Genomic DNA, 25833 nt, shown 5'->3' with positions numbered 1-25833 from the left:
AGCCGCAAGGGGTCCCAGCCCACATTCCCAGTGTGTTTACCCCCGCCCAGGCTGGGGAAGGGATGTGTGCAAGGTCACCCAGGGAGTCAGGGACAAAGAAGGAGTTAGAGCCCAGGCAGCCGCATCCCAGTCAGGGCCTTCCTGACCCCATCACACAGTCTGACAAGGCCAAGCCAGGTGAACCAAGATGGCGGAACAAAGCCGGAGTCCCAGGCCTGGCCCAACACCTGGGGGAAGTAAACAGCTCAGCAGCGAAGTCCACAGAGTGAAGTTTATTCCCAACAAAGTCCCCCTCCCCCCTCCCCAGCCCGGGACAGGGACAGACAGGCTGGGGTGAAGATGGGGCTCTGGTGGCTGAGGGGCCTCTGAGGGGCCACGCTGTGTCTGGCCCCCCCAGCCTGGCCGAGTCCACCGCGCCTCCCTGCCCAGCCCTCAGGAGAGGGGAGGGGGCGCCGGCTCCTGGGTGGTTCCAAAGTGGAGTGTGAAAATAGAGAGATATATATATTTATATGTGGTGGGCAGTCCAGCGTGGCACTCACACCTCGGTCTGGAAGTCGCCGTCTGGTGGTTCTGTGGGCTCCCAGGCTGTGGCCCGGTGCAGAGCCAGCCGCTCTCGGGGCTTAGGGGGCAGTGAGCCCAGTGTCATAGATTTGAAAGTGCTCCAGCTCTGATGTCGCCGATGTTGGGTCAGGCCAGGACGCTCCCCGGGGCTGGGCTTCTCCTGTGGAGGCAGCAGGAAGAGCCCGTGAGGATGGGTCAACACCCGCTCACCCATTGCACAGAACAACAAACTGAGGCCCACAGAAGGCCAGTAATGCCCAAAGCTACAGAGCAATCAGGTTTCAAAGCAGCGTTCAGACACAGATCTGCCGGGCTCTGGAGCTGGGCTCCCATGCTAAGCGGCCGCTGGTGGACTCTCTACGGCGCCTTCCCCACCCCCTGAGCAGCCCCAGAACTGCTGCCATGCTGTGGGGTAGGCCCTTGGTGAGGCAGGCTGAGGTTGCCCAGGCGGGGGAGGAGGGCAGGGAGGGAGTGAGCCCCTCAGCGCCTACCTCACCCCACCCAGGCGGACTTACGCTGCACACGCTCCGTTCGGCCGCCCCACCCGAGGACACACTCCACCGCTTCTCCCTCTGCAACGGGGGCCACGGGTCAGGGTCCAACCCCAGGGGCCACTGCACCGGGTCAGGCCCTGAGCTGTGGGACAGGGGCAGCCGCGGGAGGAGCCCTCACCTTGGCCGTGGACTGGCTGCGGTAGCGGTCGAAAGTGTGGAACTTCTGGTTGAGCTCGTGGTAGAGTTCTGAGTGCCGTTTCCGGGTGTGCATCACCTTCTAGGAGCCACAGGGTGTCAGAGCAAACCCTCCCCCTCCCCTAGGCACTCAACACCCCAAGCCCCCCACATCCCTGCCTGCCGCCGCCGGCCTCTCTGGGACAAGAGCGGGCTCTCTCTGCACCTCAGAGCTGAGGGCTTGGGCCGGGGGGAGCAGGGGCAAGATCCCTCCAACCCACGGGCAGGGGGTCCCGCGGTCGGGCTCTGCAACAGGGTGCGTGCTACTTTTAGGAGGGACCCCTCCAGGGACAGACGCCACAGACGGATGTCCCACTCCCCAGCACACACACAGCACTTACCTCAAAGTCCAGGTCTGAATACCGTAACTTCTTCCGCTGATGGAGCAACAGGGAGGCAGGGAAGGAGAAGAAAGCTTTTTACCACATGCGGGGGCTTTAGAGACAGGACACCTGGTGCCCCAACCCAGGCCCGGGGACTGGGAATCCTCTCGGGGCAGCTTTGCAGGCCTCACAGCACACATGCTGACGCACGCACACGGGTCAAATGTCACGGTGCAGACCTCCATTGTGGCAGGGACATGGGTTCCCACATGGAGTCACAGAGCCGGGCCCTGCGTTCCACCCCTCTGTCCTGTCAGCCCCCTTCTCTCTGCCGGCACGGCCTCCCCTCCCTGGACCCCCCGCTTGTCCTGCAAATGCAGGGAGTAAGGCTCTCAGAAACCTCCCTACGACCCCGCCTTGCCCTTTTCCTGCCAGACCAGACCCTGCCCCCCAGGGCTCCCTGCCCTTCCTGCCTCTCCTGGCTCCCTGTGCCCCAGACCACCTTCAAGGCCCCAGCAAGCTTAGGCAGCACCTAGTGGCACTCGAGGAGAAGCCTGAGGGTCTTAGGATGGTGGCACCGGGAAGATTACAAGACCAAGGCCAACTTTCCCTGGTTCCAATGGGGAAACTGAGGCCCGGGGAGAGGAAGGGACTTGCCCCATGGCCCTCACAGGAGATGCTAAGACCACAGCCTGGGTCTCCCAAGTCCCAGTCCTGGTGGGCACAGTTACCCCACTGGCCCATGACACCCTTCCCCTGGCTTTCCTCTTGCTGTCCGCTCGCTCCCCTCTGCCCTCCCGGCTTCTCTGACACTAGGCCCTCACGCTCCGCCCTGGCACCTTCTCCAGCCCCTCCCCACGCCCGTGTGTCCTCCCCCTCCCCATGCTCACGCCTCCCCCTGGAGGCAGCAGGACCCCTCTCCCTGCCTGAAGCCCCACAGGCACTGCACACACAGTTCGCGCCCAGCCAATCACCTTGTAATCCCCCACCCAAACCCGCGGCACCACCCATCACAGTTGCTCCCCCAGAATTCTGGATGTCATCCCTGACTCCTCAAAACGCCGCCATGTTTACTGTGACACATCCCCCGTGAGGAGCCCAATACCGGCCCCTCCTCAGTGGCCCAAGGAGCAGGTGTCCACAGAACAAAACCTGCCAGGACGCTGCGCGCACCCCTCTCCAATGCCCGAGTGTTTTGCCTTTGTTACGCTTTCCTGTTCTGCCGTCTGCGGCAGCAGCGGGCACCAAATGTTCAAGAAACATTTTGGGAGAAAAACTAAACTTACGGGGCCTCTAGCTAACTTAATTTTCTTTGTGCGGAAGACAGGGAGCAGGTTTCTCAGGCCAAACATGAGCAGCCAATCATGTCTGGGCCGTGACGCCTGCCCCTTTCCTTATCCACATACCCGTCATCCCTCCAGAGTTCTAGAATGTTCTAGAGTTCTACGGTGGGTCACAACCACCTGCTTGTTCCCAGCGATCCTGTGCAGGGAGGAGGCTTTAGGAGGCCAGAGGGAAGGTGAAGCACCCACAGAAGGCATGAGGGCAGGGACACAGAGGGGCCTGTTTTCTCAGGAAGAGAGGGTCGGTCACCACAGGCCTACGGGCAGCACCTGGGCTCATTGCAGGGATGATAACAGCAGCCGTTTCCAACTACCTGGCACTTCCTACTTGCTCCACACAGAGATAAATGCTTCACATCCCTCATCAGTCCTCAAAACAACAAAAAATCCGCCAGGCGCAGTGGCTCTCGCCCATAATCCTAGCACTCTGGGAGGCCGAGGTGGGAGGATTGCTTGAGACCAGGAGTTTGAGACCAGCCTGGGCAAGAGAGAGGCCCCGTCTCTACTAAAACTAAAAAAAATTAGCCGGGTGTGGTGGCACGAGCCTGTAGTCCCAGCTACTCAGGAGGCTGAGGCTACGATGACACCACTGCACTCTACTCAGGGTGACAGAATAAGACCCTGTCTCAGAGAAAAAAAAAAAAAACCTACAAAAAGACAACTACATTATCCCCACTTTACACTGAGGAGTCTGAGGGTCCACACTGGACCCCAGATCTGCGGGCCGCGCAGGCCCCAGCTCAGCCCCTCTCGTGCGGCTTCCCTGACAACACGGTGCCTTGCCTAAGCCGCACCTCCTGAAAGGAGGACTCATCCCCACCAGCCACCCTGAAGCAGGCACTCGAGCGAGTGTGAGTGAGTGGAGAACTGCACGCTCAGTGCGTAGAGTCCAAGCTCACAGGAGGAATTCAGAGACACGGGGATTCCTCGGAGCTGCCGTGAGCAGAGAGAGAGAAATGCACAGTGTGCGCACTAACCAAGGTGCAGCTCTGCCTGGGGAAGTTGACGGCTGTCCCCTCCCAGCTGCAGCCTGTGACCCAGACACAGTCTCAGGCACACAGGAGCAGACCTCCTCCATCCCCACCCCCCACAGCCCCTCACCTCCAGGGAGCCCAGCTTCATGGTAGAGCCGGGCACCGTGCGGGGCATGGTCCGGCTGCGCTCCCCCGGCTCAGGCACTTGGCGGGCGCTGGGTGTCGGCGGTGGCGGTTGGAAGGTCATCCCATAGGGGTTCTGTAGCGATCCGTAGGCAGGGCCCAGCCCCAGGCCCGAGTGCTCCACGGACAGGAAGCTGGGGTAGCCTTCAGGGTGGGCCAGTGTCTTGGCAGCCCGCCGGGGGGTCCCCTCAGGCCGGGCCCTTGGGGCATCCTCACCCCCTCCGCCCCCACCGCCAGGCTGCAGGCTCAAAGTCCGCCGGGGCAGCACCATGTAGTCCCCCTCGGAGCCCGGCTCAGTGGGCCGCAGCCATGTGAGGTCCAGCTGCCGGAGGCCGCCCTCCCCACACATGTACACAGGGTTGGCCTCCTGGGGGGGCGGCGGCTCCCCCAGCCCTGGCGAGGCTGCCATGGGCACCAGGATATTCCCAGGCAGCGGCGAGAAGCTGAGGCCGCCCTCAGGACCCACGAGGCAGGACTTGGGCTCCTCGTCCTCGTCCAGGGACAGGCGGGATAGTGTGCCCGTGATGGTGGACGGGTTGCAAGTGTTGACTTCCTTGAACAGAACTGGGGGCAGGAGTGGGAGGGAGGGGTGAGTCCTGAGGAGGAGGAACCTCCAGAGGCCCTTGCCCGGGCTGGGTAGGTACCAAGCCCCTGAGCTCGGACAGGAAAGGAAACTGAGGCCTGGAGAGATGGCTGGTGGCTGGTACTTTCCCGCAGACAAGAGGGGTTAATAACGACCGCAGTGAGGCAGGGCAAGAAACAGAGGCAAGGCTCAGCTCCCAGGGTCCTGGTGCAGGTCCTGACCTCTGACCCCACAGCCCCAAGGCTGTCAAGGGGCCCTGCTCCCCGACTTCCCTGGGCAGCACCTCCCCAGGAGACAGAACTGGAAAGAGATTCTGGTAACAAGGAAACAGCCACTATGTGCCCAGGGTCCTACTAAGTACCTGATGTCCCCTAATGCATGTGAGCCCCTAAGCCTCCCACCTGCCCTGGGAGGACAGCATTCTCTCCTTTACAGGCGTGTGAACTGAGGCTCAGAGAGGTAAGCCGTTTGCCCAGCGGCGTACAGTGAGCATCATGGACAGCACTGCGTCCACGTCAGGGCTATGCTACTCCAGAGCTGGACACCAGCAGCCAGACCCCCAAAGGGCCTCTCCTCTTGCCCACCCTGGGGTCACGCTTATCTCTGCCCCGGCAGCTCACCTGTTTGACAAGCCAGATCCACGTCCTTTTCAAAGTCTGACTATAGGCGGAGAGGGAGAGAGCAGGTGGGCAGAGGAGGGATCCATGTATCAGGGTGGGAGGGGGCCCAAGCCCCTCACTACCCCGCCCTGCTCACTCCGCCTGCCAGAGGTGCTGCCCCCAGCACACTGCCCAGCAGAGCCCGAACGTGGTCTGCTCCACTCCCACACGCCAGGTGGGGAAACTGAATGGGGGAAGAATGTGCCCAATGCCACCCAGGTGTTGGTGGCTGAGCGTGAATCAAAGCCAGTCCCCGGCCCCTCCCTGCCATGGATGGGGAAGGTGAGTGGCCTCCTAGGACGGGAAGATAGGGGGCACCCAGAATTCCACCTGTGCCCTGCCCAGGCCTCCTCACTCACCAGGATCTGCAGCTGCCCATTCTTGCATGAGTCGGGGGAGTCTTCGCTCTCATCGGCCCGACACACGCCCATCTGGCACTTCACCACATCCTGGACCTGGGGGCAAACGGCACCTGCTGGGCCCGAGGCCACCACAGGGCCCCTGACCACAGCTGGCTGTGCCTCCTACCCTAGACACCCCGGCAGGTGAGGAAGGAAAGAAGCGCATCCAGCCCAGGGGACGGTGACAATGCCCAGGCTGGGTCAGAGGGGAAGGAAGGAGCCCCAGGACGCCAGGGACAAGGCTGGGGTGCAGTTGTGCCCAGCTGGGACCTGAAACACCCTGGTCAGGGCCTCAATTCTCCCCACAGCGAGAGGAGCCAGAGGCCTGGCAGGGGGTGGGGAGCAGGCAGGGAGGGAGCGGCCAGGCCCACCTCTCGGCGCAGGAAGCAGTGCACAGCGGTGATGACAAAGCCCTGCGCGGAGTTGAAGACAGCAAAGAGGGCCTGGAAGAGGACGGAGCGGCGGTCTGTCATGGCCAGGACGGCAGACATCCAGGTGAGGGCCAGCAGGGGCAGCACCACGCAGGAGCTCCAGAGTGAGGCCCTGAGGGGGACAGCGGCAGAGGGTCCCTCAGGGTGACACTCCAGGGGACAGGGTGGCCTGAGCCTGGGCCTCTACTCAGCCTGGGGCCCCTCAGCTGCCCAAGACTGGGAGGGCCCCAAACCCCAGGACCTCGGCAATGTCCCCAAGCAGAGAGGGGCTGAGGACCCAGAGCCAGAGAGACAGAGAACAGAGACAGAGCAGAGAATGGTGGCGCCAGAGCAGGGACCAGGAGCAGGGGAGGGGGACACGAACACAGTGAGACTAGCCAGAGACAAAGGCCACACGTGGACAGAGACAGAGAAGGTGGAAAGGAATGGTGGCAGCAGAGAGGAGTAGACAGAGGAAGATGCTGAGTTTCAGCCCAACTTGCACAGAATCATGGGGGGGGGCGTTTAAGGAACGCACAGGCCCGGACTGATCCCCAGGGCCTAACTGAGTAGGCTGGGGAGGGGAGGAAGAGGGACACAGAGAGACGAGAGCCACACTGAGAGCACGAGACAGAGACACCCAGACAGAAAGATGAAACAGGCAGAGCACATCACAGAGCACAGATCCTTGGAGAGAAGACGGGGGGTGCCAGGACCAGTGAAGCAGAGGCTCTTTCCCCCCAGGTCCCCACGGAGGATGTGTCAGGCTCCCAGTGGCTGCTCAGAGCCCTGGCAAAAGGATCATAGCTGGGGCCAAAAGCTGGGGTCACGGCCAAACCTACACACCCTTGGCCTCCTTGTCAGGGGAGCACAGACAGAAAAGGCAGATGGGCCCCAGCATCCAGGCTGGCCCCACCCCTCCCCAACCTGCTACCACGCACAGGGGACAGCAGGACAGCCCTGCCCTCCAGGCCGCACCCAGCCCACTCTGCCTCACAAACACCCCCAGTGGGAGAGTCAGGCACAGCTCCAGACAAGGCAGAGGGTGGCAGCGTTCTGCAGGGACAGCGGGAGAGGCCAAGGCAGAGAGGTGGGCAGGGGGCCAAGACCTGTCCTAGGAAGAGTGGCTCAGGGCTGTTCAGCCTGGCAGGGGGGTGGACACAGTGGTCTCTGAAGCCCCCGGAGGCAGAGCCAAGATCAAGAGAGGGTCTAATCACAGTATAATCACAGTAATAAGAGCTACCATTGATTACCCACCAATTCTCTACCAGGCCCTACACTGAACACTTTACACACACTATTTCAAATCATGATCAAAACAACTCTACTAAACAGGCGTGGGAACAGGCATGGGGTTATTATCCCAATTTACAGATGAGGAAACTGGAGTGTGCCCAGCTGGGCAGGCAGAGGCAGAGCTGGGACACAAACCCAGCTTGGCTGACTCCAGAACCCAAGCTTTCAATGGCTGGGTCAGACAGCCCAGTCAGAGAGGCAGGTGGCAGCCCAAGCAAGAGGGAGCTTTGCAGGGGTGGTGCCAGCCACCTGCAGGGGTGGTGAGCTCCCTGACCTTGGAGGTGTGCAAGATAAAGCTAGACCTCACTGGTCAGGGAGGCTCAGATGGATTTCCGGCCCTGGGTATGCAGTTGGGCCTAAGGCCCTCGTGGATTCATTCTACTCTTGCATAGCTGGGATTTTAAGATTCTCAACTCTTGGGGCAGGAGTTTCAGCGAAATAATTCTCTACCTCCAGGATTCTCTGTTTCCAATTGATTGTGAGATTCAATGTCTCTAAAGTGCTAAGTCTCAGATTCTATGACAGATGATAAGACTCCATGATTCACTCATTCTAACATTCTTAGCTTCTGATTGTCTTATTCTAAGATCCTATCATTCTAATTCTAAGGTTCTATAGCTCAAAAATTCTAAGGGCCTAGGATTCTATGAGCTTGGGTAGGTTGGGGGTGTGGGGCTGGGCCAGGATGGAACATTAGCTGGGAGCAGGGGCAGGGCGGGAGCAAAAGGTGGGCAAAGGAACCCACCAGGAGGCACAGACACTCACTCCCCACGGCCCTGTGCCACCTTATCACCAGGCCCTGAGAGTGCGTGGCAGTTGGGGCCAGGGCAAGCTTTCCAGGGCACTGGGCTGACATCCCTCCTCCCCCCACCATGGGCACTGCCCCCCCAATTCCTTTGCCCCGCCCACCCCCACCGCCCCCCAGGGGGCACGACTAACATGGCGTTCCTGGCCGAGGCTGAGCTGAGCAGGGGGCTGGGGACCGCTCCACACGCTGAGCAGGGGAGGAGCAGGCTGGCCCAGGGGCACCGCTCCGACCTCGGGGGCGGCACAGACACGGGAGAAGGGGGGAAACACATGGGAAGCCGGGAGATGGGGCAGAGTGAGCCCCGAGTGGGGTGGGAGGGGGAGGGCAGACGAGAGAGAAAGAGCTGGGTTAGGGTGGGTGAGGGGCACCCCGGGTGCCCACCGTGCCTGCAACCTTGATGCACCAAGGTTGGGGAGCTCCGGTCGTATCTTCGAGCCCTGAGTCTCCGAGAACACCCAAGGCCCCTCCTCCCTGCGCCATTTCCAGAAAGGCCGAGTGGCAGAGGCCCTCCCCTTACCCGGCCCTCTGCTTCTTGGATTTGTCGGAGATGCCATCACGCGCCATGAGCTTGTTGAAGACGATGATTCCGATGAGCATGTTCACCTGTGGGCCCAGTGGTGTGGAGGGGGGAGACAGGGTCACCAGGTGCGCTCCCAGCAGGGAAACCCCCAGGAGGGAGCTAGAGTGCAGGGAGGCGGTGGAGGGACAGACAGGATGACCCTCTGGGGCCACAGCCCTCCCAGGATGCTGAAAGGGGCACATACCAGGACTATGACAGCTGCAGGGCCCACAAAGGCGTAGAGCAGGCCGCCCTCCAGGGAGAGCCAGCAGCTGGGGTGAGGGGAGGAAAGGGGCGTCAGACACCTAGCAGGCTCCCTCACCACCCTCCAACCCCGCCCCTCAGCCCCCCAGGCTGCCGTGCCCACATCACCGATGGAGTCCAAGCCCCAGACAGGGTGAGAGGGAGCCTCTGGCTCTTGCTGAGCCTCAGTTTCCCCTCCAACAAAGGTCAAGAACATCAGGCCCGGCCCCTAGAGCTACCATGGGGATGAAACAAGGCTGAGCCCCGAGCTAACAGGATATTCCGGCGCATTCTTTTATAGTCAGGGAAACTGAGGCTCAGAGATGGGGAGGAATTTGCCCAAAGACCCTCAACAGGCGTGGGCCAGGATTTCAGCCCGAGAAAGCCTGATGCCCAGGTCCCTGACCCCCACCTCCAGATCCACTGACCCCCACTGCCCACCACGGGAGGGCCACGTACTAGCTGGATGTACCGTATCCTTTGGTTCGGGTAAAGCCGACAGACACAGCCACCACCAGGGCAGGCAGACCTGGGGGAGCGGGGGCGCCAGAGTGAGACGGCCGCTGGTCTTCAGGGCCCCCTCGATCTCCCAGACTCCCAGCCCAGCTGACCCTGGTACCCAGAGAGCTGGGCCAGGGCCAAAGCTGAACCTCTCTTTGCCCCTGCCCGCCAAGGCCCAGCGGCAGAGTCCAGCACTGGCCCTGCTCACCCCAGCCCAGGCAGAGGAAGCGCTTGCGAACGAGGCGGGTGCGCATCCGCCCAATGACAGCCAGGTAGGACTGCCAGGCCTCGGTAAGCACCCAGCAAAAGGAGGAGAGAAAGAAGAAGTGCAGGAAGGCAGCCGTCATGGTGCATACGCCCTGCAGGGAGAGGGAACGGGAGGGAGGGGCCCTGAGCAGCCGCCAGGGTGGGAGGCGCCAGGCTTCCCACGCCCGCTGCTGGGCGCTGCCACGGCCGCCCACCTGAGCCCCGCCCCCCACAGAGCCCTGCCAGGCACCCCCGCCTTCCTGCACCCACACACAGCACGACACAGGCCTGGTGACACACACACAGCACTCGGCATCCAGGGAGGCGGTGGGCAGGCCGCCCACGCACAGACGGGCTGGCAGAGAGTGGGACAGACAGGAGCACCTGCCACGTCACAGCCGGGCGGGCCTTGTGCCGGGCACGCACGGTGCTGGCACTGTGCAGAGAAGGCCGAGGGGGCACAGTCGGCACAGGTCACCCACAGGCAGGTGGCAAAGGAGGCCTTGCTCAGGCTCCCACACGCCTGCAGATGGGAGCAGGCCCAATGCCACCTGCCCAACACACGCGCACCCAGGCGCTCAGCTCACACACGTGTTCACTGATGTACACAGACGTTCCTCGCTCGGGCACACACCCCCTCTCCGACGCCTTCACGTATGCTCACACACACCACTTCACACACACCCTCACCTCCCCGTGCGGCTCGGGCGTACACACAGCCAGCACTGAAGGACACACAACACGCAAACACACGTCCTGCCACCAGCAGACGCTCTCCGCCCTCTCCCCTTCTCCCCGCTCTCACCCCTGGCACCCCCGGGGGCCTGCACCTGCCTTGCTCAGCACCCGGGACTGGCCCACGAGGATCAGGATGTTGGATGCCAGGATGGACAGGCAGAAGTTCAGCAGGATGATGGAGCGTTCAGACTTTATGAACCTGACAGGGCACGGCAGGCAGAGACGGGGCGCTGGCTGCCCTGCCCAACCAGGTGTGGCTGGCCCCTCCCGCCCCACCCCGCCCACGTCAAACCTACCTCCAGAAGGCGGCATAGATGGCGAGCAGGGTGAGCAGCGCCATGCAGGACACCGCACAGCCGATCACCAGGGGGACCGAGGGGGAGCCTCCCAGCTCCAGGGTCTGGGGGAGATGGGCACACATTCAATGGGTTACCAGGAGAGGGCAGCTTCAGGGCGCGCCGTGGGGTGACACCTTGCTGTTGCATGCACAAGTGTGCTGAGCAGACCCAGTCACCCACGTGGACACATACTTACACTCAGTCACCCACGTTCTTCCACATACACCCAGCACGTACACGCGCCATCGGCTACTGTCACACACCCCCAGGCACATGTCATCACTGTGACCACCATCCAGGGCACAGACACCCATGTGCAACCCCACAAGTGCACCTGCAGATGCACACTTGGGATCACCCGGGTGCCTGCCAACACTGTCACCAATGGGCCACTGGCAGCCCAGGGGCCTCCTCCCCTGCCCAGCCCAGACGCCTCCCTCCCACTCACCAGGTCCTTGGGCGGCTGGGCCAGCACGGCAAAGGTGGACAGGTGCTGGCACTGGCAGCGGGTGTGAGCTGCCTGGGTCTCCAGGGTCTGACAGCTCTCAGTGTCCCAGTCCCCTGAGCTGGCATCTCTTGCGTGGGGAGAGATGAAGTGAGCACCAGCCCAGTTCTGCGGCCCCACCCCTGGTGCTGGCCACTGCCCCAGGACAGGATCCGGGGCAAGGCCACATCCACGAGGTGACAGCAGGGAGCCCCAGGATGTGCTCTCGACCCCATAGGCCAAGGAAGGCACCAAGGAACTCTCTTGCCTTCTAGGCAGGAGAACCCTTTCTGATGAGGGGTCACAGGGCTGTGCCCTTCCCCACCCAGAGCTGCCACCCAACTCACGCTCTGGAGTAGTCCCAGCTGGCGCAGCGGGGATCCGTGGTGCCCTGGGAGCAGAAGACACGAGTGCAGTCTAGGGTGGAAGGTCACCAGCCCTGACCTCTGTCCACGCCATGGGGCCACAGCAGCTCCCGCAGCTCAGAGGGACAGCCGGCCACGAGGGACAGAGCACCTTCCCATCAGTCAGGACTTCGGCCACCCATGTTGGGGTACACCCTGGGTCCCTGCCTGGGCCTCCACTCACGTTGATGATGTAGGAGAGCTCCACTGTGATGAGGGGCTCAGCTGGAGGCTGGGTGGGGGGCCGCACAGTCACTGTCATCACTCGGGACGCGACGGCCAGTGGGGGCCTGGGGGACAGGTACTGAGGTCAGCTCCTGCCAGCAGGTGCCCAGACCCAGTCAGAAACCCTGAAGTTGCTCTGGATGGTGGGACGGGGGCTATCAGGGGGCAAAGGCCCAGAGGAGGGACTAGCTCAGTGGGGTTCAGGACTGTGGGTGGCATCTACTGCTCAGTCCACCACCCTCCGGATGCCAGCACAGCCTCTGGGAATGGTACAGATGTCTTTGAGAAGCCCCTGTGTCCAGAGCCCAGCCAGGGGTCCCTGAGGGTGTAGGAGGCTGCAGGAAATCCCTCCGCAGCCAGCCCAAGGACCCTCAGCGGCCCCCCGCACCCATCCCTGAGACTCACCTGGGGGGTGGCAGGATGAGGCCAAGGGTGCGGTAGAGCACAGCACCGATCACAAAGTAGGAGGACTCATCTGGGTCTGCCGGGAGCAGGCGCTGGTGGGAGTGGCCTGGGCCAGGGGCCACTGTTCCTGGGCCCCTCCCCCTGCCAGGGCTGCCCGCAACAGTGGCTGTGGCTGGCTTCCCTGGGGAGGAGAGGCTGAGCACCTCCTTGGGTAGGAAGAGGCGGTCCTCCGAGTGCCGCACCCAGTCCTTCATGCCCCGGCGGCCCCGCATGGGGAACGTGATGTCGCTGGACACGGCCGAGACAGGTTCGCGCTGAATGCTGATCACTGCAGTGGGAGGAGGGTGGGCAGACAGCACCAGAGACAGAAGGATGGAGACAGAGGGGGACAGACCCCGGGGAAGAGAGAGACGTGGAGAGACACACACCAGGGAAGGTAGATGCAGACACCGAGGTTGGTACAAGCCCAGAGGCGGAGGGACAAGCACACACACGGACAACAGAGATGAAGGAGAGGAAGAACGTGGAGAGAGAGATACCAATATGGGGTTAAGTGGGGGAAAGACGAAGCCCAGAAAAGAGAGAGAGAGAAACAGTAAGAGCCCTTCAGAAACCATCCCTCACCGACGGTGGTCTGGGTTCTGCCACATCCACCACCCCCTCCCTGCCTGCCTCCTTGTACCCAGATTGTCCGTGACAATCAGAGAGCTCTGGAAGGCCTTGAGAGCATCGCCCACCAGGTGAATGAAGTCCTCCACGACACGGAGCAGATGCACAGAGCCAGGGGACACCTGGGGACAGAGTGTGTAAGGGCCCAAGGCAGGGCGGGGCGGGGGGAGAAGCCAGAAGCTGTGCCCCACACCTGCTGAGCGTCATCCCACTTCTCCTTGTTCTCTGCGTCCACCATGAAGCTCACCACCTGGAAGAAGCGCTGGGGAGAGAGCAATGGGTGTCAGGGGTTCCGAGCCCCAGGGAACAGCCACCATTGCCACCCCCAGCGGACTCTGCCCTGCCTCTCCCTGCAGTTTGGGGCTCCCCCTCTCCGTCCTCCTTCCTCCTGGCAGCACAGGATGGTACCTGCACGTCGTCAGCCGAGGGCACATAGGTGGCCCTCTTAAAGGTGTCAGTGACGTTCCTTAGAATGTCCACAGAGAAGAGCAGATCTCCGCTGTAGTAGGTGCGCCGGGCCAGCAGCTCCTGCAGGCTGCGCACCACCTGCGACATGCCCTCACCGGCCAGCATGCGCTGCCCCTTAGCCAGGTGCTCCCGAAGCTGCAGGTGACATGGGGGCTGCTATTACTGAAGTGTCAGGAGCTGGGACCAGACCCGGGCCCATTCCACTCCAGTCCACCCACCGCTTGAATCCATGGGGAGAGAGAGGGAGAAAGGGTCAGAGATGTTCAAAGGCGCTCAGTGGGGATACAGAGTCCAAGAAAGAGACCCATAAAGAGAGAGAGAATCCCAAAAGATACTTTAAAAGAGACTGAAATAGAAACATCTAGAGAAAAACGGTGCTCAGATGTACACATAAAAGATGATAAGCACAGTGTGGGAACAGGGTACCTCCCCATCCCAAAGGGGTCACGCACATTCTGGAGTGTGATAAGCATGTGGCGTGCACGCACACACTCTCTCTCTCTCTCTCTCTCTCTTTCAAACACAAGCTCTAAATGCAAAGGCACAACAAATACCCAATTACAGTCAGACCAACATGGACAGACGTTTGCTGACACCACCCTCACCCCACGACAGGCACTAGGCTGGGCACCAGGGATACCAAAATAAATCCGACTTTGTCCCTGCCTTCAAGGAGGCCCCAGCCTAGCAGAGCACACAGACGCTTAGATGAGCACCTAGTGACTGAGAAGCTCAGGGGGCTGCAGGAACAGAGAGGGAGGCACCGGGGATAAAAGAAGACATTTGAGAGTCAGGCATTGAGGTATGAGTAGGAGTTTGCCAGACGAGAGAGGCACAGCCAGGCAGAAGTGGGCACAGCATATGCCAAAGCATGTGGGAGTGAGAATCAAGCTCCCTCCACCCCCAGCAGAGTCTGGGACAGGTCCTGCAGTGCCCCCGCCCAGCAGGGCACACTCACTGACAGATAAAGGTAGCGGTACTCGTGGGAGATGCAGCGGGCAAAGCTGGGCAGTCCCCAGTACGCCACACCCTGGGCACTGAGGAGACAGCGGCGGCTGGCAGACCCTGCAGGGCGACAGGACGGAGGGCTGGGAACGGGGACATTCCCCCACGCCTTGGGATGGAAGCTCAAAGGGGCTGGGGGCCGAGAAGGGGGCAGCAGGAATGGCCGGGTGGGGTCCACAGGGAGGGCCGCCCCCCTTACCTGAGGCGTTCGGGGGACACTTGTTGTAGATGATCTCGCCAGCAGCCGCCTTCTTCCACGTCATCAGCATCACATACTCATCCCTGCACATCTCATGGAAGGCTGTGGGTGCAGGGGAGGGTTCAGCCCGGACCGCACGCCCGCCCCCAGCCCCCCCGGGGTCACGCAGGAAGTACCTGGACACCTCTTCTCACTGCAGGGCTTCACCTCCTCACCAGTGCCCTCGCAAGGGTAGCCCTGTGTGCCTGAGGCCTGGCACATGCGGAAGCGGCGCTGCCAGCCTGTGTCACACGTCTTGGAGCACAGGCTCCAAGCGTTCCACGGCCCCCACTTGCCATCGGCAGCTGTGGGAGAGGGGGGACGTGAGTGGCCCCAGCGACCCCCAGGGCCAGAGCTGCCACCTGCCACGCTGGCGCCAAGCACTCACCTGGGCACTCGAGGTTGCTGCACTCCCGGGTGTCGGTGAGGGCACCCGCGCACGTGGCCCAGGCCGGGCCCGCTATGCTGCACTTGCGGCTGCGCTGCTGGGTCCCGTTGGCACAGGATGTGGAACATGGGCCCCAGGGACCCCATTCTAGCCACTGGCCTTCCACTGCATGGGGAGACACAAGCGGGGGTGGCTGTTGAGCGGGGTGTGTGACCGCGGGGTTGGGGGGTGCGGGCCGAGCACCACAGGGAGGCTGCGGAGCCTGCTAGAGCCAGGCCAGGCCCACTGGAGCAGGGGGCTGTGACAGGAGACTGCAGTGAGCGGGTGGTGCCTGGGCCTCCTGCCTGCACCAGCTGGGAACACAGGACCCCTCTCCACTCAGCAGCAAGGCACCAGCTCTCTGGCTAAGGAAGGGGCTGCAGGGGTGGCCTCTGATCTTAGCCGGCACTTCAGCCCAGCTTGTGTTCCTGTCACAGTCCGGCAGGCCATGGGTACCAAGGTGCTAGTAACAGCAAGGGCAGCCCAGGGCTTAGAGGAAGAGTGGCCCCCTTTTGACAAGGTCACAGTGTGCCAACCCAAGTCAGGGCTGGGTGTCACCTCCCAAACTAGCAGGTATACTCCTCCAGTCTCCCCATGCTTGGTCAAAGTTTATGGGGCCTCCAGGGCAGGGCACTGGACCTGACTGCCTCCCCTGGGTCTCCCGACCCCCACCCAGCTGGACAGCGCCCGCCTGGAAGCCCATGGGCGCTACTGACCCGGGCAGGCGGCCATACTGCAGAGCTTAGTCTGCAGCTCGGGACCCTCGCAGGCCTTGCCGCCGTGCTGGGGGGGCACGCAGGTCCGCATCCGGCTCCGGGACCCCCGCCCGCAGCTGCGGGAGCACAGGCTCCAGGACCCCCACTCCTCCCACACGCCGTGCACTGCAAGGAAGCACGTGGCCGGTGGCTGGGCAGCACCTTGGCCCCACCACTGCCAGTGGCTGCCCATCCGCCCGCCAATCAGAAGCTCCGCAGCTCTGCGGCTGCTCCTCATTGGCTCTGCCCTGGGTTCTGTTGCCAGGGCGATATCCCAGGGCCCGGGGAGGCCGCCCTTTGAGGGAATATGGAAGACACAGGCTTTTGGTCCCCCAACTCCCATGGGACAGCCCCTATGGACACCCGAACAAGGAGACTAGGACCAACCCAGGAGGTGAACCAGGGGTCCTCCTCTCCTGGGGGCACAGGAAAACCCAGGAAAGGACTCAAGATCCACCCCACTCCACCCCTCCCCATCCCACCCCCAGACCCAGAGCCCGAATCCAACATGGCAGGTCTGGGGCAAGAGACATGCCCCTCCCAGCCCCAAGCGCATAGACACACAAATAAACATGAACCTCTACATGGACACCAACACATCAGCTCACACGCTGGAACACAGCTCTGCCCCAGCCCTTTGCAAGCTCCTGCCACACACCCAGGTACCAAGAGCCCCCCGCAAGCAGGCCCTACTCTAAATCCACAGCAAGAGCTAGTGTGGCCTAGGCAGCTTCACCCCCTTGGGGAGCAAGGAGCAGGCCTGGCTGAAGCTGCCCTGCCCCGCAGGTCACCACCTGGCCCAGGCAGGCACATGCATTTCCTCAACAACTACATGCTCAACTGAGGAAGGCTTAAGGGTCTAGGGGAGGCTCCCTGGGGAGGAGGAGCCCAGAGAAAGAAGGGGATGGTCAGGGAAGACTTCATTTAAAAAAACAAAAACGTGGCATTTTTCTTGGGTCATGAAGGACAGGCTGGATTTGAATAGCCAAGGTGGGCGGGGGTGGGGAAGTGGGGCAAGAATAAGCAAATGCAGGGTGGTGGGAAAGTACAAGGGCTGCTGGTGTGGCCAGAGCACAGGGAACGTGGAGGACGAGGAGGGTAAGAAGACGAGCCTTGATTACCAGGACGCAGGCATCAGGGGAATGGCGCGCCCAGAACGGGGCCCAGCGGTATGGGCCCTGGTCTGATTCATCTGTGTCCCCAGTGCCTTGGGGCGAGCTGGCATGGTGTGCGGAGCTGGGCACGGTGTTGGGGACAGTCAGGTTTGTTGAATGAAAGGAGGAGGGATCCAACCAATTTGGAAGATTAATCTGCCCAAGTCCCAGGCAGGACCTAACCCTGCAGGCAGACGGGGCGGGGAGGAGGACGGGCGTACCTGGGCAGGTGGCTGAATTGTTGCAGGGCCGGGTCTCCCGCAGGGGCCCGCTGCACAGGGTCCCATAGGGGGAGGACACGCAGGAGCGGGTCCGCACCTGCAGACCCTGCCCACACGTCAGGGAACACACGCTCCACGGGGACCACTCCTCAGCCGCTGGGTCGCCTACGAGAGAGGGACAGCATAGGCGGCAGGGGCATCTCCCAAGCACTCAGTCTCATAGGGGCACCAGCATGGTGGGGGTGGGCATCAGAGGGACCCTCCTACCCTGATCCCAGTGACAGGCTCTTCAGCAGGCAACCCAGCCCTGCCCACAGGCCTCAAGTGGCAGAGAGACGCGACTGAGCTCCAGGACACAGACGGACGGGCACACGCCAAGCACACATGCCACCAGACGCCACACAGTCGGGCCCTGCCGCAGAGCAAGGGAGGCGGGCCCGAGTTACCTGTCTGCGCCATGTATAACCCAGGCTCATCTGCAGACCTCGGCCACTGGGTTTTCACCTTTGGTTCCTCTTCCGGCTCCTCACCTGGAACACGGAGGTGGTGGCAGGGGCTCAGCAAAGGCCAGCTCGGTCCCACCACAGTGGCACAGAGAGGACAGCCTCACTTGCCCTTAGCCTGAGGGACTGGAATCAACTGCAGGTGATGCTGAGACAGCATCGTCTCCTGCCCCCCGCCCACCACCACCATTTTACAGATTAGGAAACTGAGGCTCAGAAGGCTACACAGGACTCGCCCATGGCCTCACAGCCATCTTTTCCGCCTCTTGCCTCAGTCAGATGGGCAGATGGAGAGGAGTGGCCGCTCACGTTAACACGTGAGGCTTCTGCGCCCAGCGCTGCCCACACCCACGTCCTTTAACCCTCTCGCTGGGACACAGGGACCGTCATCTCTGATTAGGGATGAGGAAACTGAGGGCCAGGCTGGGAAGTGCCTTGTCCAAGTGCACACAGTTCAGGGAGCCCGAAGCCCAGGCTCCTTCGCTCACAGGACTGACTCCTAGGGACTGACAAAACAGCCAAGCTGGGCAGCTGTGACCCCCCACACCTGTCTCTGCGACACAATTCATGCTGGGCCAGGGACTGAGTCCTGCACCCAGAGTCGGCTCCGCAAGCAGCACTGGACTGTGACCACCCAGAAGACACTCCTCCTACTGCCCCTGCAGCCAGGAGAACAGCAGGTGCTCCAGAAGGCCGGGCTGCCTCGGCCCTGGCCTCCCCAGGCTCTCAGCCACCCTGATTTATGTGTCTTGTCCGGGCCTTGGAAACCCCGGCAGCCCTGGAGGCTTCCATTCGCCAAAGCCTGCCCCTCCTGCACAGACGTGAGCGCGTCCAGGCCCCTCCCACAGCGGGGGAGTGGGAGAGGGCAGACCGGAGTGCCCACACAGAGGCTGCTGGGCAGGTGGGCCTGGAACAGCATTCGGGGACAGAGCTCAGCCCATGCTGTCCCCAGACTAGAAGGTACTCCTACCCCCCCACCCCCAGGGCCTTTCCTGTTTCTGGAAGCCAGGCCAGCCCTGGAGGGGCACTCTGAGTTGGAAGGGGCCTGCTGCCCAGTCTGGGCTCTGCGTCTGAGTGGAAGCTCTTCCTGAGCAGGCATGAAAGGTGGCTGTCCAGCCCAGCTCCTGGTCTCGTCAACCCCAGCCTTTCCCTCCACTTCTGCCTCGATCCACGTCGTCCCTGTAACTTCTCTATCTCTGAAGCCTGGACCCCCAGGACAGCTCTGGAGTTGTGCAACCCTGGAGCCCAACTTGGCGCAGACATTGACCAGCTGCCCAGCCTTGGGCAAGGCCCTGCGCCTCTCTGACCCTGCTTTGCCCTCTGAGGATGATATTCACAACCCCCCGCCTCCAGGATTGATGCCAGGCCTCCCCGGCAGGACCCCCAAAGCTCTCAGTACCGTGCTGGGCACAGGGCAGATGCTTAGAGGTCAGTAACTGTCTGGTTCGTTTTTATCATCTCACCTCTCCTCATAACCTCCACCCCCCCCCCGCCCCCCTTCAGCCCCTGAGCCCCTCCCTTCGAGCAGCATCTCGATCCCCGCTGGCTCCACCTCGGACCCTGCCTCCCCGTCAGGCCCGCAGAGGAGGTGTCGCTGCCACGTCTTCCAGCACCTCGAGCCCCTCACCCAGCCTTTCCACCACGCCCGCTCAGCCGTTCCCAGCCCTGGAGCCTTGTGACAAGCCACTTCTCCACGCCCACCCCCAGGCTGCTGAAGAAATCTACGGCTGTGCCAACTGGCACCATGACAGATTCAGGGGCTCCACATCCGCCGGGCACCGAGGGCTTCTCAGCAGCCCTTCTTGGCCCCGTGCCTTCCTCATTCCCCGCCGTGGCCATGCTGGACCTTGTCCTCTTGCCTCAAGCCCACCTCTGCCCACTTTCTCAGCAACGACCTCCTTCACAGAGAAAGTGGGAGCTCTGACACGGGGGCCCCGGCTTCCTGCCCCATCCCTCCAACTCCCAGCTGCCTGCAGCCCTTCTTCCCACAGAGCCCTCTCCCGCGGCCGTGCCAGGCCCTGCGTCACACTCCTGCCCCCTTGCAGGACGGCTCCACCCGCCCGCCCCTCTCTCGTCACCATCTCTCAGCGCTCTCTCCTCCCGGCAGCCCAGGACCGGGCCCGGCCTCCTCCGTGCTCGGGGACCCTCCACAGTGAGTGTCCTCAGCTGGCACTCTGGCTTCTCACCTGCCGCTCACTTCCTGGCTCAAATGTCACCTCCCCTGTGAATCTACTGCGCTTTGGCTTCTGCCCACATCTTTCCGCTGAGTCTGTTCTTGACAAAGTCGTCAGCGCTCTCCTCATTGCTAATCCTACGGACACTTTGCAGGCCTCAGCTCACTTGGCCCCTCAGCAGTGTTTGGTCCTGTTGACTCTTCCTGCCACGAAATGCTCTCCTGCCCGACTCTCTGGTTTCCTCCCACCTCTCTGGCGACTCTGTCCCTGTCTCCTTGACTGGTCTATTTGCCTGCTGCTTCCCACATCAGGCATCCACACTCTGACCTGTTTTCACTGCACACGCATCCCCAAGGCTTAATCAGCCCCCTGAGAACCAATGCTCCCAAGCCCTGATGCCAGCCCCGGCCTCTCCTGCGCTCCATCCCTGTATGTCCTGCCTCCTGAACAGCTCCCCTGGCCATCAAACTCAGCATGTCCAAAACAGGATCATCATCTCCTCTCAAACCTCTGTTTGTTCTCCCCCTTCTTTGCCTGGAAAACTACTCAACCTTCAAAACCCACCTCAAATGACCTGTCATCTATGAAGACTTCTCTGCTGTCCACTCCCCAGGCAGAGTTGGCTGCCCCATCTGTCTCCACGTGCCCTTTCATCATAGATGGTTCCATCTTCTGACTGTCTGAAACACCCCTAACTCCCCATCCTGAGCCCTTTGAGGGAACACTATATGTGAGTCATCACCCTGACCCTAGTAAATGCCAGCACAGAACCCATCCCAGAGAAGCGTCAATAAATAAACACCAACGAATACATTCCTAGCTTCCCCTTCAACAGGGTCAATGGAAATGGTCATCTGTCATCCCTGCAAGGGATCAGCTCTGCCCAGCAGCGCCAGCAGCCTGCTGCACTGAAGGTACCACTGAGACAGGCTCAAGACAAGGCTCCTGGGTCTTCTACCTAGACCACCTGCAAGCATGACATCCATTTATCCGTAAACGCTCTGGAGATGTAAATCCAGCTGAGGTCCTCTCGTCCAGCGCCTGTTTTGGTGCATTGCCCATCACCACGACTCGGGCACCCCCACCCACCAGCCTGGCGTCCCGGGAGCACATCGAGCAAGGACATGTGAGAGACCAGCCCAACCTGCTTGTTGTGGCCTCAGACTGCTTCCTGTGGTCCTCCACTAACTGCTCACCAGCCATTTGCTGGCCAGCCCCACAATGTAACTGGGGCTGGGGGCGGGTGGGGTCGTCAGTGGTTTCCAGAATCCACTCTGTTCGAAAATCAGAACATGTCCCAGGTCCAGTGTTAGGGCCCCTCTCCCAGCCTCCTGATCTGGAACAGAGAAAGGAGGAGGCCAGGGCCACACAGCCGGGCCCCACGCTGACTGCCCTCCACACCCACCCTCAGAGGAGAGGCAGCAGTTTGTGTCCCACACCAGGGAAAGCCAGTCCTCCCTGAAGGAGGAAGAGACAGATAAGGCCAGAGGTATCATCCATGGAAACAAACGTTTATTCAGCACATACCACGTGCAGGCCCAGCCAGCTCTGGGCCCCAAACAGGGCGTACCTGAGGGGAGGCTGAACCAGGCAGGGTCTGAGAGGACCAGAAGGGGCCCACTGCCACAAGAAGGGTGGTAGTGCCCCGAGACGTCCTGAGTGGCCCGCCCAGTGGGCTCAGCGCTCACTGGGCCAGGGCTCAGATGTGTGCAGCCCTGCACTCTGTCAGCTTTCCCAGGGCACTGCCAGTCGTGGGCACAGACAGACATGCTGCCTGGGACACACTTCCCCACCCAACCACCTGATGATCTCTTAACTGCTGTGTTGTGAAAAAGGCAGCGTTTACTAAACAACTGCCGTGTGCCAGTCACTGCGCACTCTGTGTCACCTTGTTTAACCCTCACTAGGCTCCTTTTCCCCCATTTTACTAATGAGAAACGAGGCTCCAAGGTCTCAACAGTGGAGAGAGACTGAGGCAGGACTCGAACCCCGGCCTGCCTGACTCTAGAGGCCACGCCCTTTCCACTGAACTGCACTGGCTCTAACGAAACGCCACTCAACGTGGAGCTCCTTGGAGACACCTTCCCCAAGTCCCATGGAGCCCCGAGTCTCTCGCCCACCCCATCAAAGCCCCCGTCCTTGCCTCTGTTATTCTGTTTTCAGCCTGCTGTCTAACTGTTTCTTGGCACATCTGCTCCCCTCCCGCCATGTGCGCCTGCCTCCTCGGGGGCCTCCAAAGTGATCCCATGGGATCTCGGCTCCAGCCACACTCCTCCACAGAGGAGCCTTCAGCACCTACCCCCTCTGCTATAGCCACAGAGTAAACCTCTGAGCCCGGCATGCTCCGGCCCCTGTAGACCTGTCCAATCCTGCTCTCCTCATCCCACTGGGCGGCCAAGCACACTACAAGGCCGTGTGAGCTGGTAGGAAGGGCAGAGTCTGGTGCCAGACAGACATGGGTTGGACTCCCAGCTCTGCCACCATCTTGCTGTGTGCCCTTGGGCAAGTCACCTCATCTCTCTGAGCTTTAGATTCTTCAACTGAAAGTAAGAGTGACACTTCCTACCACAGAGGTTCATTGGGAGAATTAAATGAAACCAGAGACGCGGACTACTCCGAGCACGATAAGCTCTCAGCAAAAATGAGAGCTTAGCCCTTTTTGTTAGCCCTTGAACATGCAAATGCTCTCCTCTCTCCACGCATCTGTCAATGCTGTTCCCTGCCTTTGGAATACCCTTCCTTCCATCTCAATCTACCAAAATCTTCCACATGTCAGACGCCACCTCCTCCAGGAAGCCTTCATAGGTTGACCACACAGGGGTTTGGAGATGTGACCCCCTTTTCTGTGGCCTAGTCCCCAGGCTATCCCCTGCTACAGCTGTATCTGGGCTCACCCTTCCTGTGGGCCCTGAGGGAAGGTCTCAATCTCCTGTGCCCCTCTTGCACAGAGGGTCTGGATTCTGGAAAGACAGGCATTCAGCAAACCTGGGCCAGATGTTCCCAGGGGTTCTCCTACCCCAACCACACAGGGGGCCCCCCTTGCCTGACCCTGGGTACTGGCAGGCAGGGTGGGCACAGGCCCTTTGCCACTTGTACAGGACTGCAGACACCTGCTACGCTGTGCTCCGCAGACCCTGCCCCCCAACTCCACGCAGTCCTGCCCCCTCAGCCTATGTCATGAATATGTTAAAAATAACCACAATAATCATCACTTCCACAGGGAGAGAGTCTTGCGATTTACAAAGCAGTCCTCCCTTCCCAGGGCTCTCTGCCTCCTCCCCGAGGCTGGCCCCAGAGCCCTAAGCGGGCACCAACTGATCTGTCATGTCCCTCTATGGCTCCCCACCCACATCAGTGCTTCTCGTACCCTACAATGCAGCAGAACCCCAGAGCCGCAGGGGGAGAGAGAGGCGGCTTTTGAAAACTCCAGGCTCTACCCCTGCAGTGCAGGACAACTGGGTATCCCCATGAGACCAGGTACACAGCAGCCAGGATGCCAGTCCCCCTCCAATGATCTCCCTGCCCAAGCTGCCGACCTATCCTCCCGGCCTCCCACCAGGGCTGGCTGGGTCCCTGCCACCTCCCCCATGTGGCCAGAAGCTCCTCGAGAGCAGGGACCATGTCTGACTCAGCCTGCCTCCCACATGACACCCGGTTTCTTGCTGCTGTAAAGCCCTTGGCCAACAGGACAAGGTCCCGGTGTCTCGGGATGGCAGTCCAAGCCCTGGCCCCATCTCCCTCCACTAGGGCTACCATCCAGCCCCCCGCAGTCTCCCCATAGCGCCTACATCGGCGTATCTCACACCTCCAGGCCCTTGCACAGGCTGTTTCCTCTACCTCGAAAGCCCTCCTCGTGCGGGGGCTTTCCCAAAGCAAGGGGCGGGGGATGGCTGGGGGCAGCTCGCAGACGTGCCATTCAATAACACCGGATCCTAGACTGAGGAAGTCAGGCTCTTTCCAGGGCTCTTTTACTCAGGGTGACTGTTTGCCAATTTGTCCGGGACAGTCCGGTTTATGCCTTTGTCCTGATGTAATTAACCCACCTTCTCCCCTTTATAACCTCAAACGTCCCGGTTTAGAAGAAAAGTTATGTTGTCACCTTAATCCTTTCAAATGCATGAAAGATAAAGTCTCTGTGCAGTCCTACACCATACACATCCCCAGCACGTGCTGATTTCTCTTTCTAACAAATGGAGAGGCAGGAAAAGCATCTAGCCGGAATTTAATAACGTCGCTTTGTTTTCACGGCAGTTGTTTCTTTGGCTATCCTCTAGTGCAGATAAGTGATACTCTTTCTACTTACGATATGAAATTTCTTTCTAATATATTAAATTTTAAAAGTGACTCAATTTAAAGAGAAATTTCACGGGCTAGTGAATTCCTATTCATTCCCCAAAACCCAACTCGGAATCACCTTTAGACGGCCTTCCTCCCCGCTGTGGTCTGGTCCTCCCTTACTCTTCCTCCTCCCTCATGCACAAATCGTACCCATTATACCACAGTACGATGATCCCCCAACTATTTATTAGGAATCTGCCAAGTGCCAGGCACTGAGTTAAGCACTTACCCACGTCCTCCTGCTCAGTGCTCCCCATCACTCTGCGGAACAGCTCTCACTACCCCCGTTTTACAGGTGATGAAATGGGGGTGAATTAACTTGTGCACACGCACACAGCCAGGCAGTGGTGGGGTCAGGGATTGAACCCAAGACTGGGTGAGGACTTCAGTCTGTGGCCTTGACCCACTGCTGTACATTATCGGTCACTCTCTCCCATCAGAGAGCAGAAAGTAGGCCTCGTTCACCTCTGACCTTAGAGTCACCCCAAGGCCTGGCGCAAACTCCACTCTGATAAAGACACGAAGACGTGCGTGAGGGATTGGCTGGGACTCAGTCCCTGCTGAGAGGTCTGGGGAAGTCTGTGCCCACTCCCCATCCTATGAGAGAGCACACCGAACTCCAACAGCACAGGAAATGCCACTGCATGAGCTAGGGTTCTTCCCATCCCTTGCTGTCTGAGCCCCACACAGGCAGGGTGGGCCCCACTTCCTGCCACCAGGGCAGGCTGGCCAGAGAGAACAGCGGGGCCTGAGCACTGAGAGGAGAAAGGCCAATCTTAGGACTGGCTTGGGCAGGTCAGAGGCAGCTTCCTACAGGGGATGGGGCATGAGCTGTGCTTACAAGGATGGGGGAGTTCTGGATGACCAAGGGCAAAGGGCATTCCAGGGGAGAAGCCTGGAAGGGCAGGAGTGAATTCCAGGGAAGGCCGACAGCAGGTGGCAGCTGGGTGCAGGGTGGGGCCTGAACACCAGGCTGGGAGTTTGGGCAGCACTGGGGAGTCGCTGGGGGCTGGATCAAGGAGTGACACATAGAGAACTAGGGGTCCTGAGGCCCCAAGAGGGGCAGCACCTTGTCCAGGTCACACAGCAGCAGTAGCAGAGTGGGGAGTGGAGCCCATGCGTGCCTCCCAAGAGCCCCCAGGCTCACCTGATGGCCACACTTCAAGAATGGAGCCTGGATGACGGGGAGGGTGAGGCAGCAGCAAGCACCCAAGGGCAGACAGTGCCCCTGGGGGGAGGCAGGGAGTGCAGCAGGTGCCTGCCCAGGATTGGAGGGGCCGTGGGCGGGAACTGCAGGCTGGGGGCTGGCCCGCAGGAGCCAGGTTCTGCAGCTGGCACCACCTCTGCGACCCGCCTTCCAGCCCCAGCCTCAGCCAGCCTCCGTGCCAGTCCTCCACCAAGCTCCTTCCTGCCTGCCTTCCCGTCCTTCCTTTCCCCCCACTTAACAGATTGCGGCAGCAAGATGGCAC

At 61.0% G+C, this 25833-nt stretch overlaps 1 protein-coding gene across 9 annotated transcripts in view; it reads right to left on the bottom strand.

Moving 5' to 3' along the window:
• Window positions 1-257: 257 nt before the first annotated feature.
• ADGRB2 (adhesion G protein-coupled receptor B2) overlaps window positions 258-25833 on the bottom strand; it is a 36116-nt gene continuing 10540 nt past the window's right edge. Inside the window, exons 3-31 of one of the 9 annotated variants that reach the window (XM_045548429.1) lie at window positions 17796-17879; window positions 17350-17514; window positions 15936-16100; window positions 15181-15345; window positions 14930-15097; window positions 14754-14855; window positions 14508-14614; window positions 13490-13684; window positions 13275-13343; window positions 13095-13203; window positions 12413-12740; window positions 11967-12072; window positions 11726-11769; window positions 11343-11469; window positions 10853-10956; window positions 10653-10755; window positions 9781-9931; window positions 9531-9600; window positions 9034-9100; window positions 8787-8872; window positions 8401-8499; window positions 6127-6298; window positions 5714-5809; window positions 5316-5355; window positions 4057-4676; window positions 1631-1666; window positions 1234-1332; window positions 1077-1133; window positions 258-721 (exon numbers count right to left, since the gene is read on the bottom strand). In XM_045548429.1, coding sequence (XP_045404385.1) covers window positions 536-721; window positions 1077-1133; window positions 1234-1332; window positions 1631-1666; window positions 4057-4676; window positions 5316-5355; window positions 5714-5809; window positions 6127-6298; window positions 8401-8499; window positions 8787-8872; window positions 9034-9100; window positions 9531-9600; window positions 9781-9931; window positions 10653-10755; window positions 10853-10956; window positions 11343-11469; window positions 11726-11769; window positions 11967-12072; window positions 12413-12740; window positions 13095-13203; window positions 13275-13343; window positions 13490-13684; window positions 14508-14614; window positions 14754-14855; window positions 14930-15097; window positions 15181-15345; window positions 15936-16100; window positions 17350-17514; window positions 17796-17879 — 3920 coding nt within the window. In that variant the 3' untranslated portion in view covers window positions 258-535. Of the gene's footprint in view, window positions 722-1076; window positions 1134-1233; window positions 1333-1630; window positions 1667-4056; window positions 4677-5315; window positions 5356-5713; window positions 5810-6126; window positions 6299-8400; window positions 8500-8786; window positions 8873-9033; window positions 9101-9530; window positions 9932-10652; window positions 10756-10852; window positions 10957-11342; window positions 11470-11725; window positions 11770-11966; window positions 12073-12412; window positions 12741-13094; window positions 13204-13274; window positions 13344-13489; window positions 13685-14507; window positions 14615-14753; window positions 14856-14929; window positions 15098-15180; window positions 15346-15935; window positions 16101-17349; window positions 17515-17795; window positions 17880-25833 lie in introns of those variants that run through there. The other 8 variants (XM_045548425.1, XM_045548427.1, XM_045548420.1 and 5 more) reach the window with 8 other exon arrangements.

The sequence above is a fragment of the Lemur catta genome, chromosome 3, assembly GCF_020740605.2.
Source record: "Lemur catta isolate mLemCat1 chromosome 3, mLemCat1.pri, whole genome shotgun sequence".
Classification (NCBI taxonomy): Eukaryota; Metazoa; Chordata; class Mammalia; order Primates; family Lemuridae; genus Lemur; species Lemur catta.
Note: the sequence above shows the minus strand (reverse complement) of the source record. Positions and strands in the feature narration are given on the sequence as shown.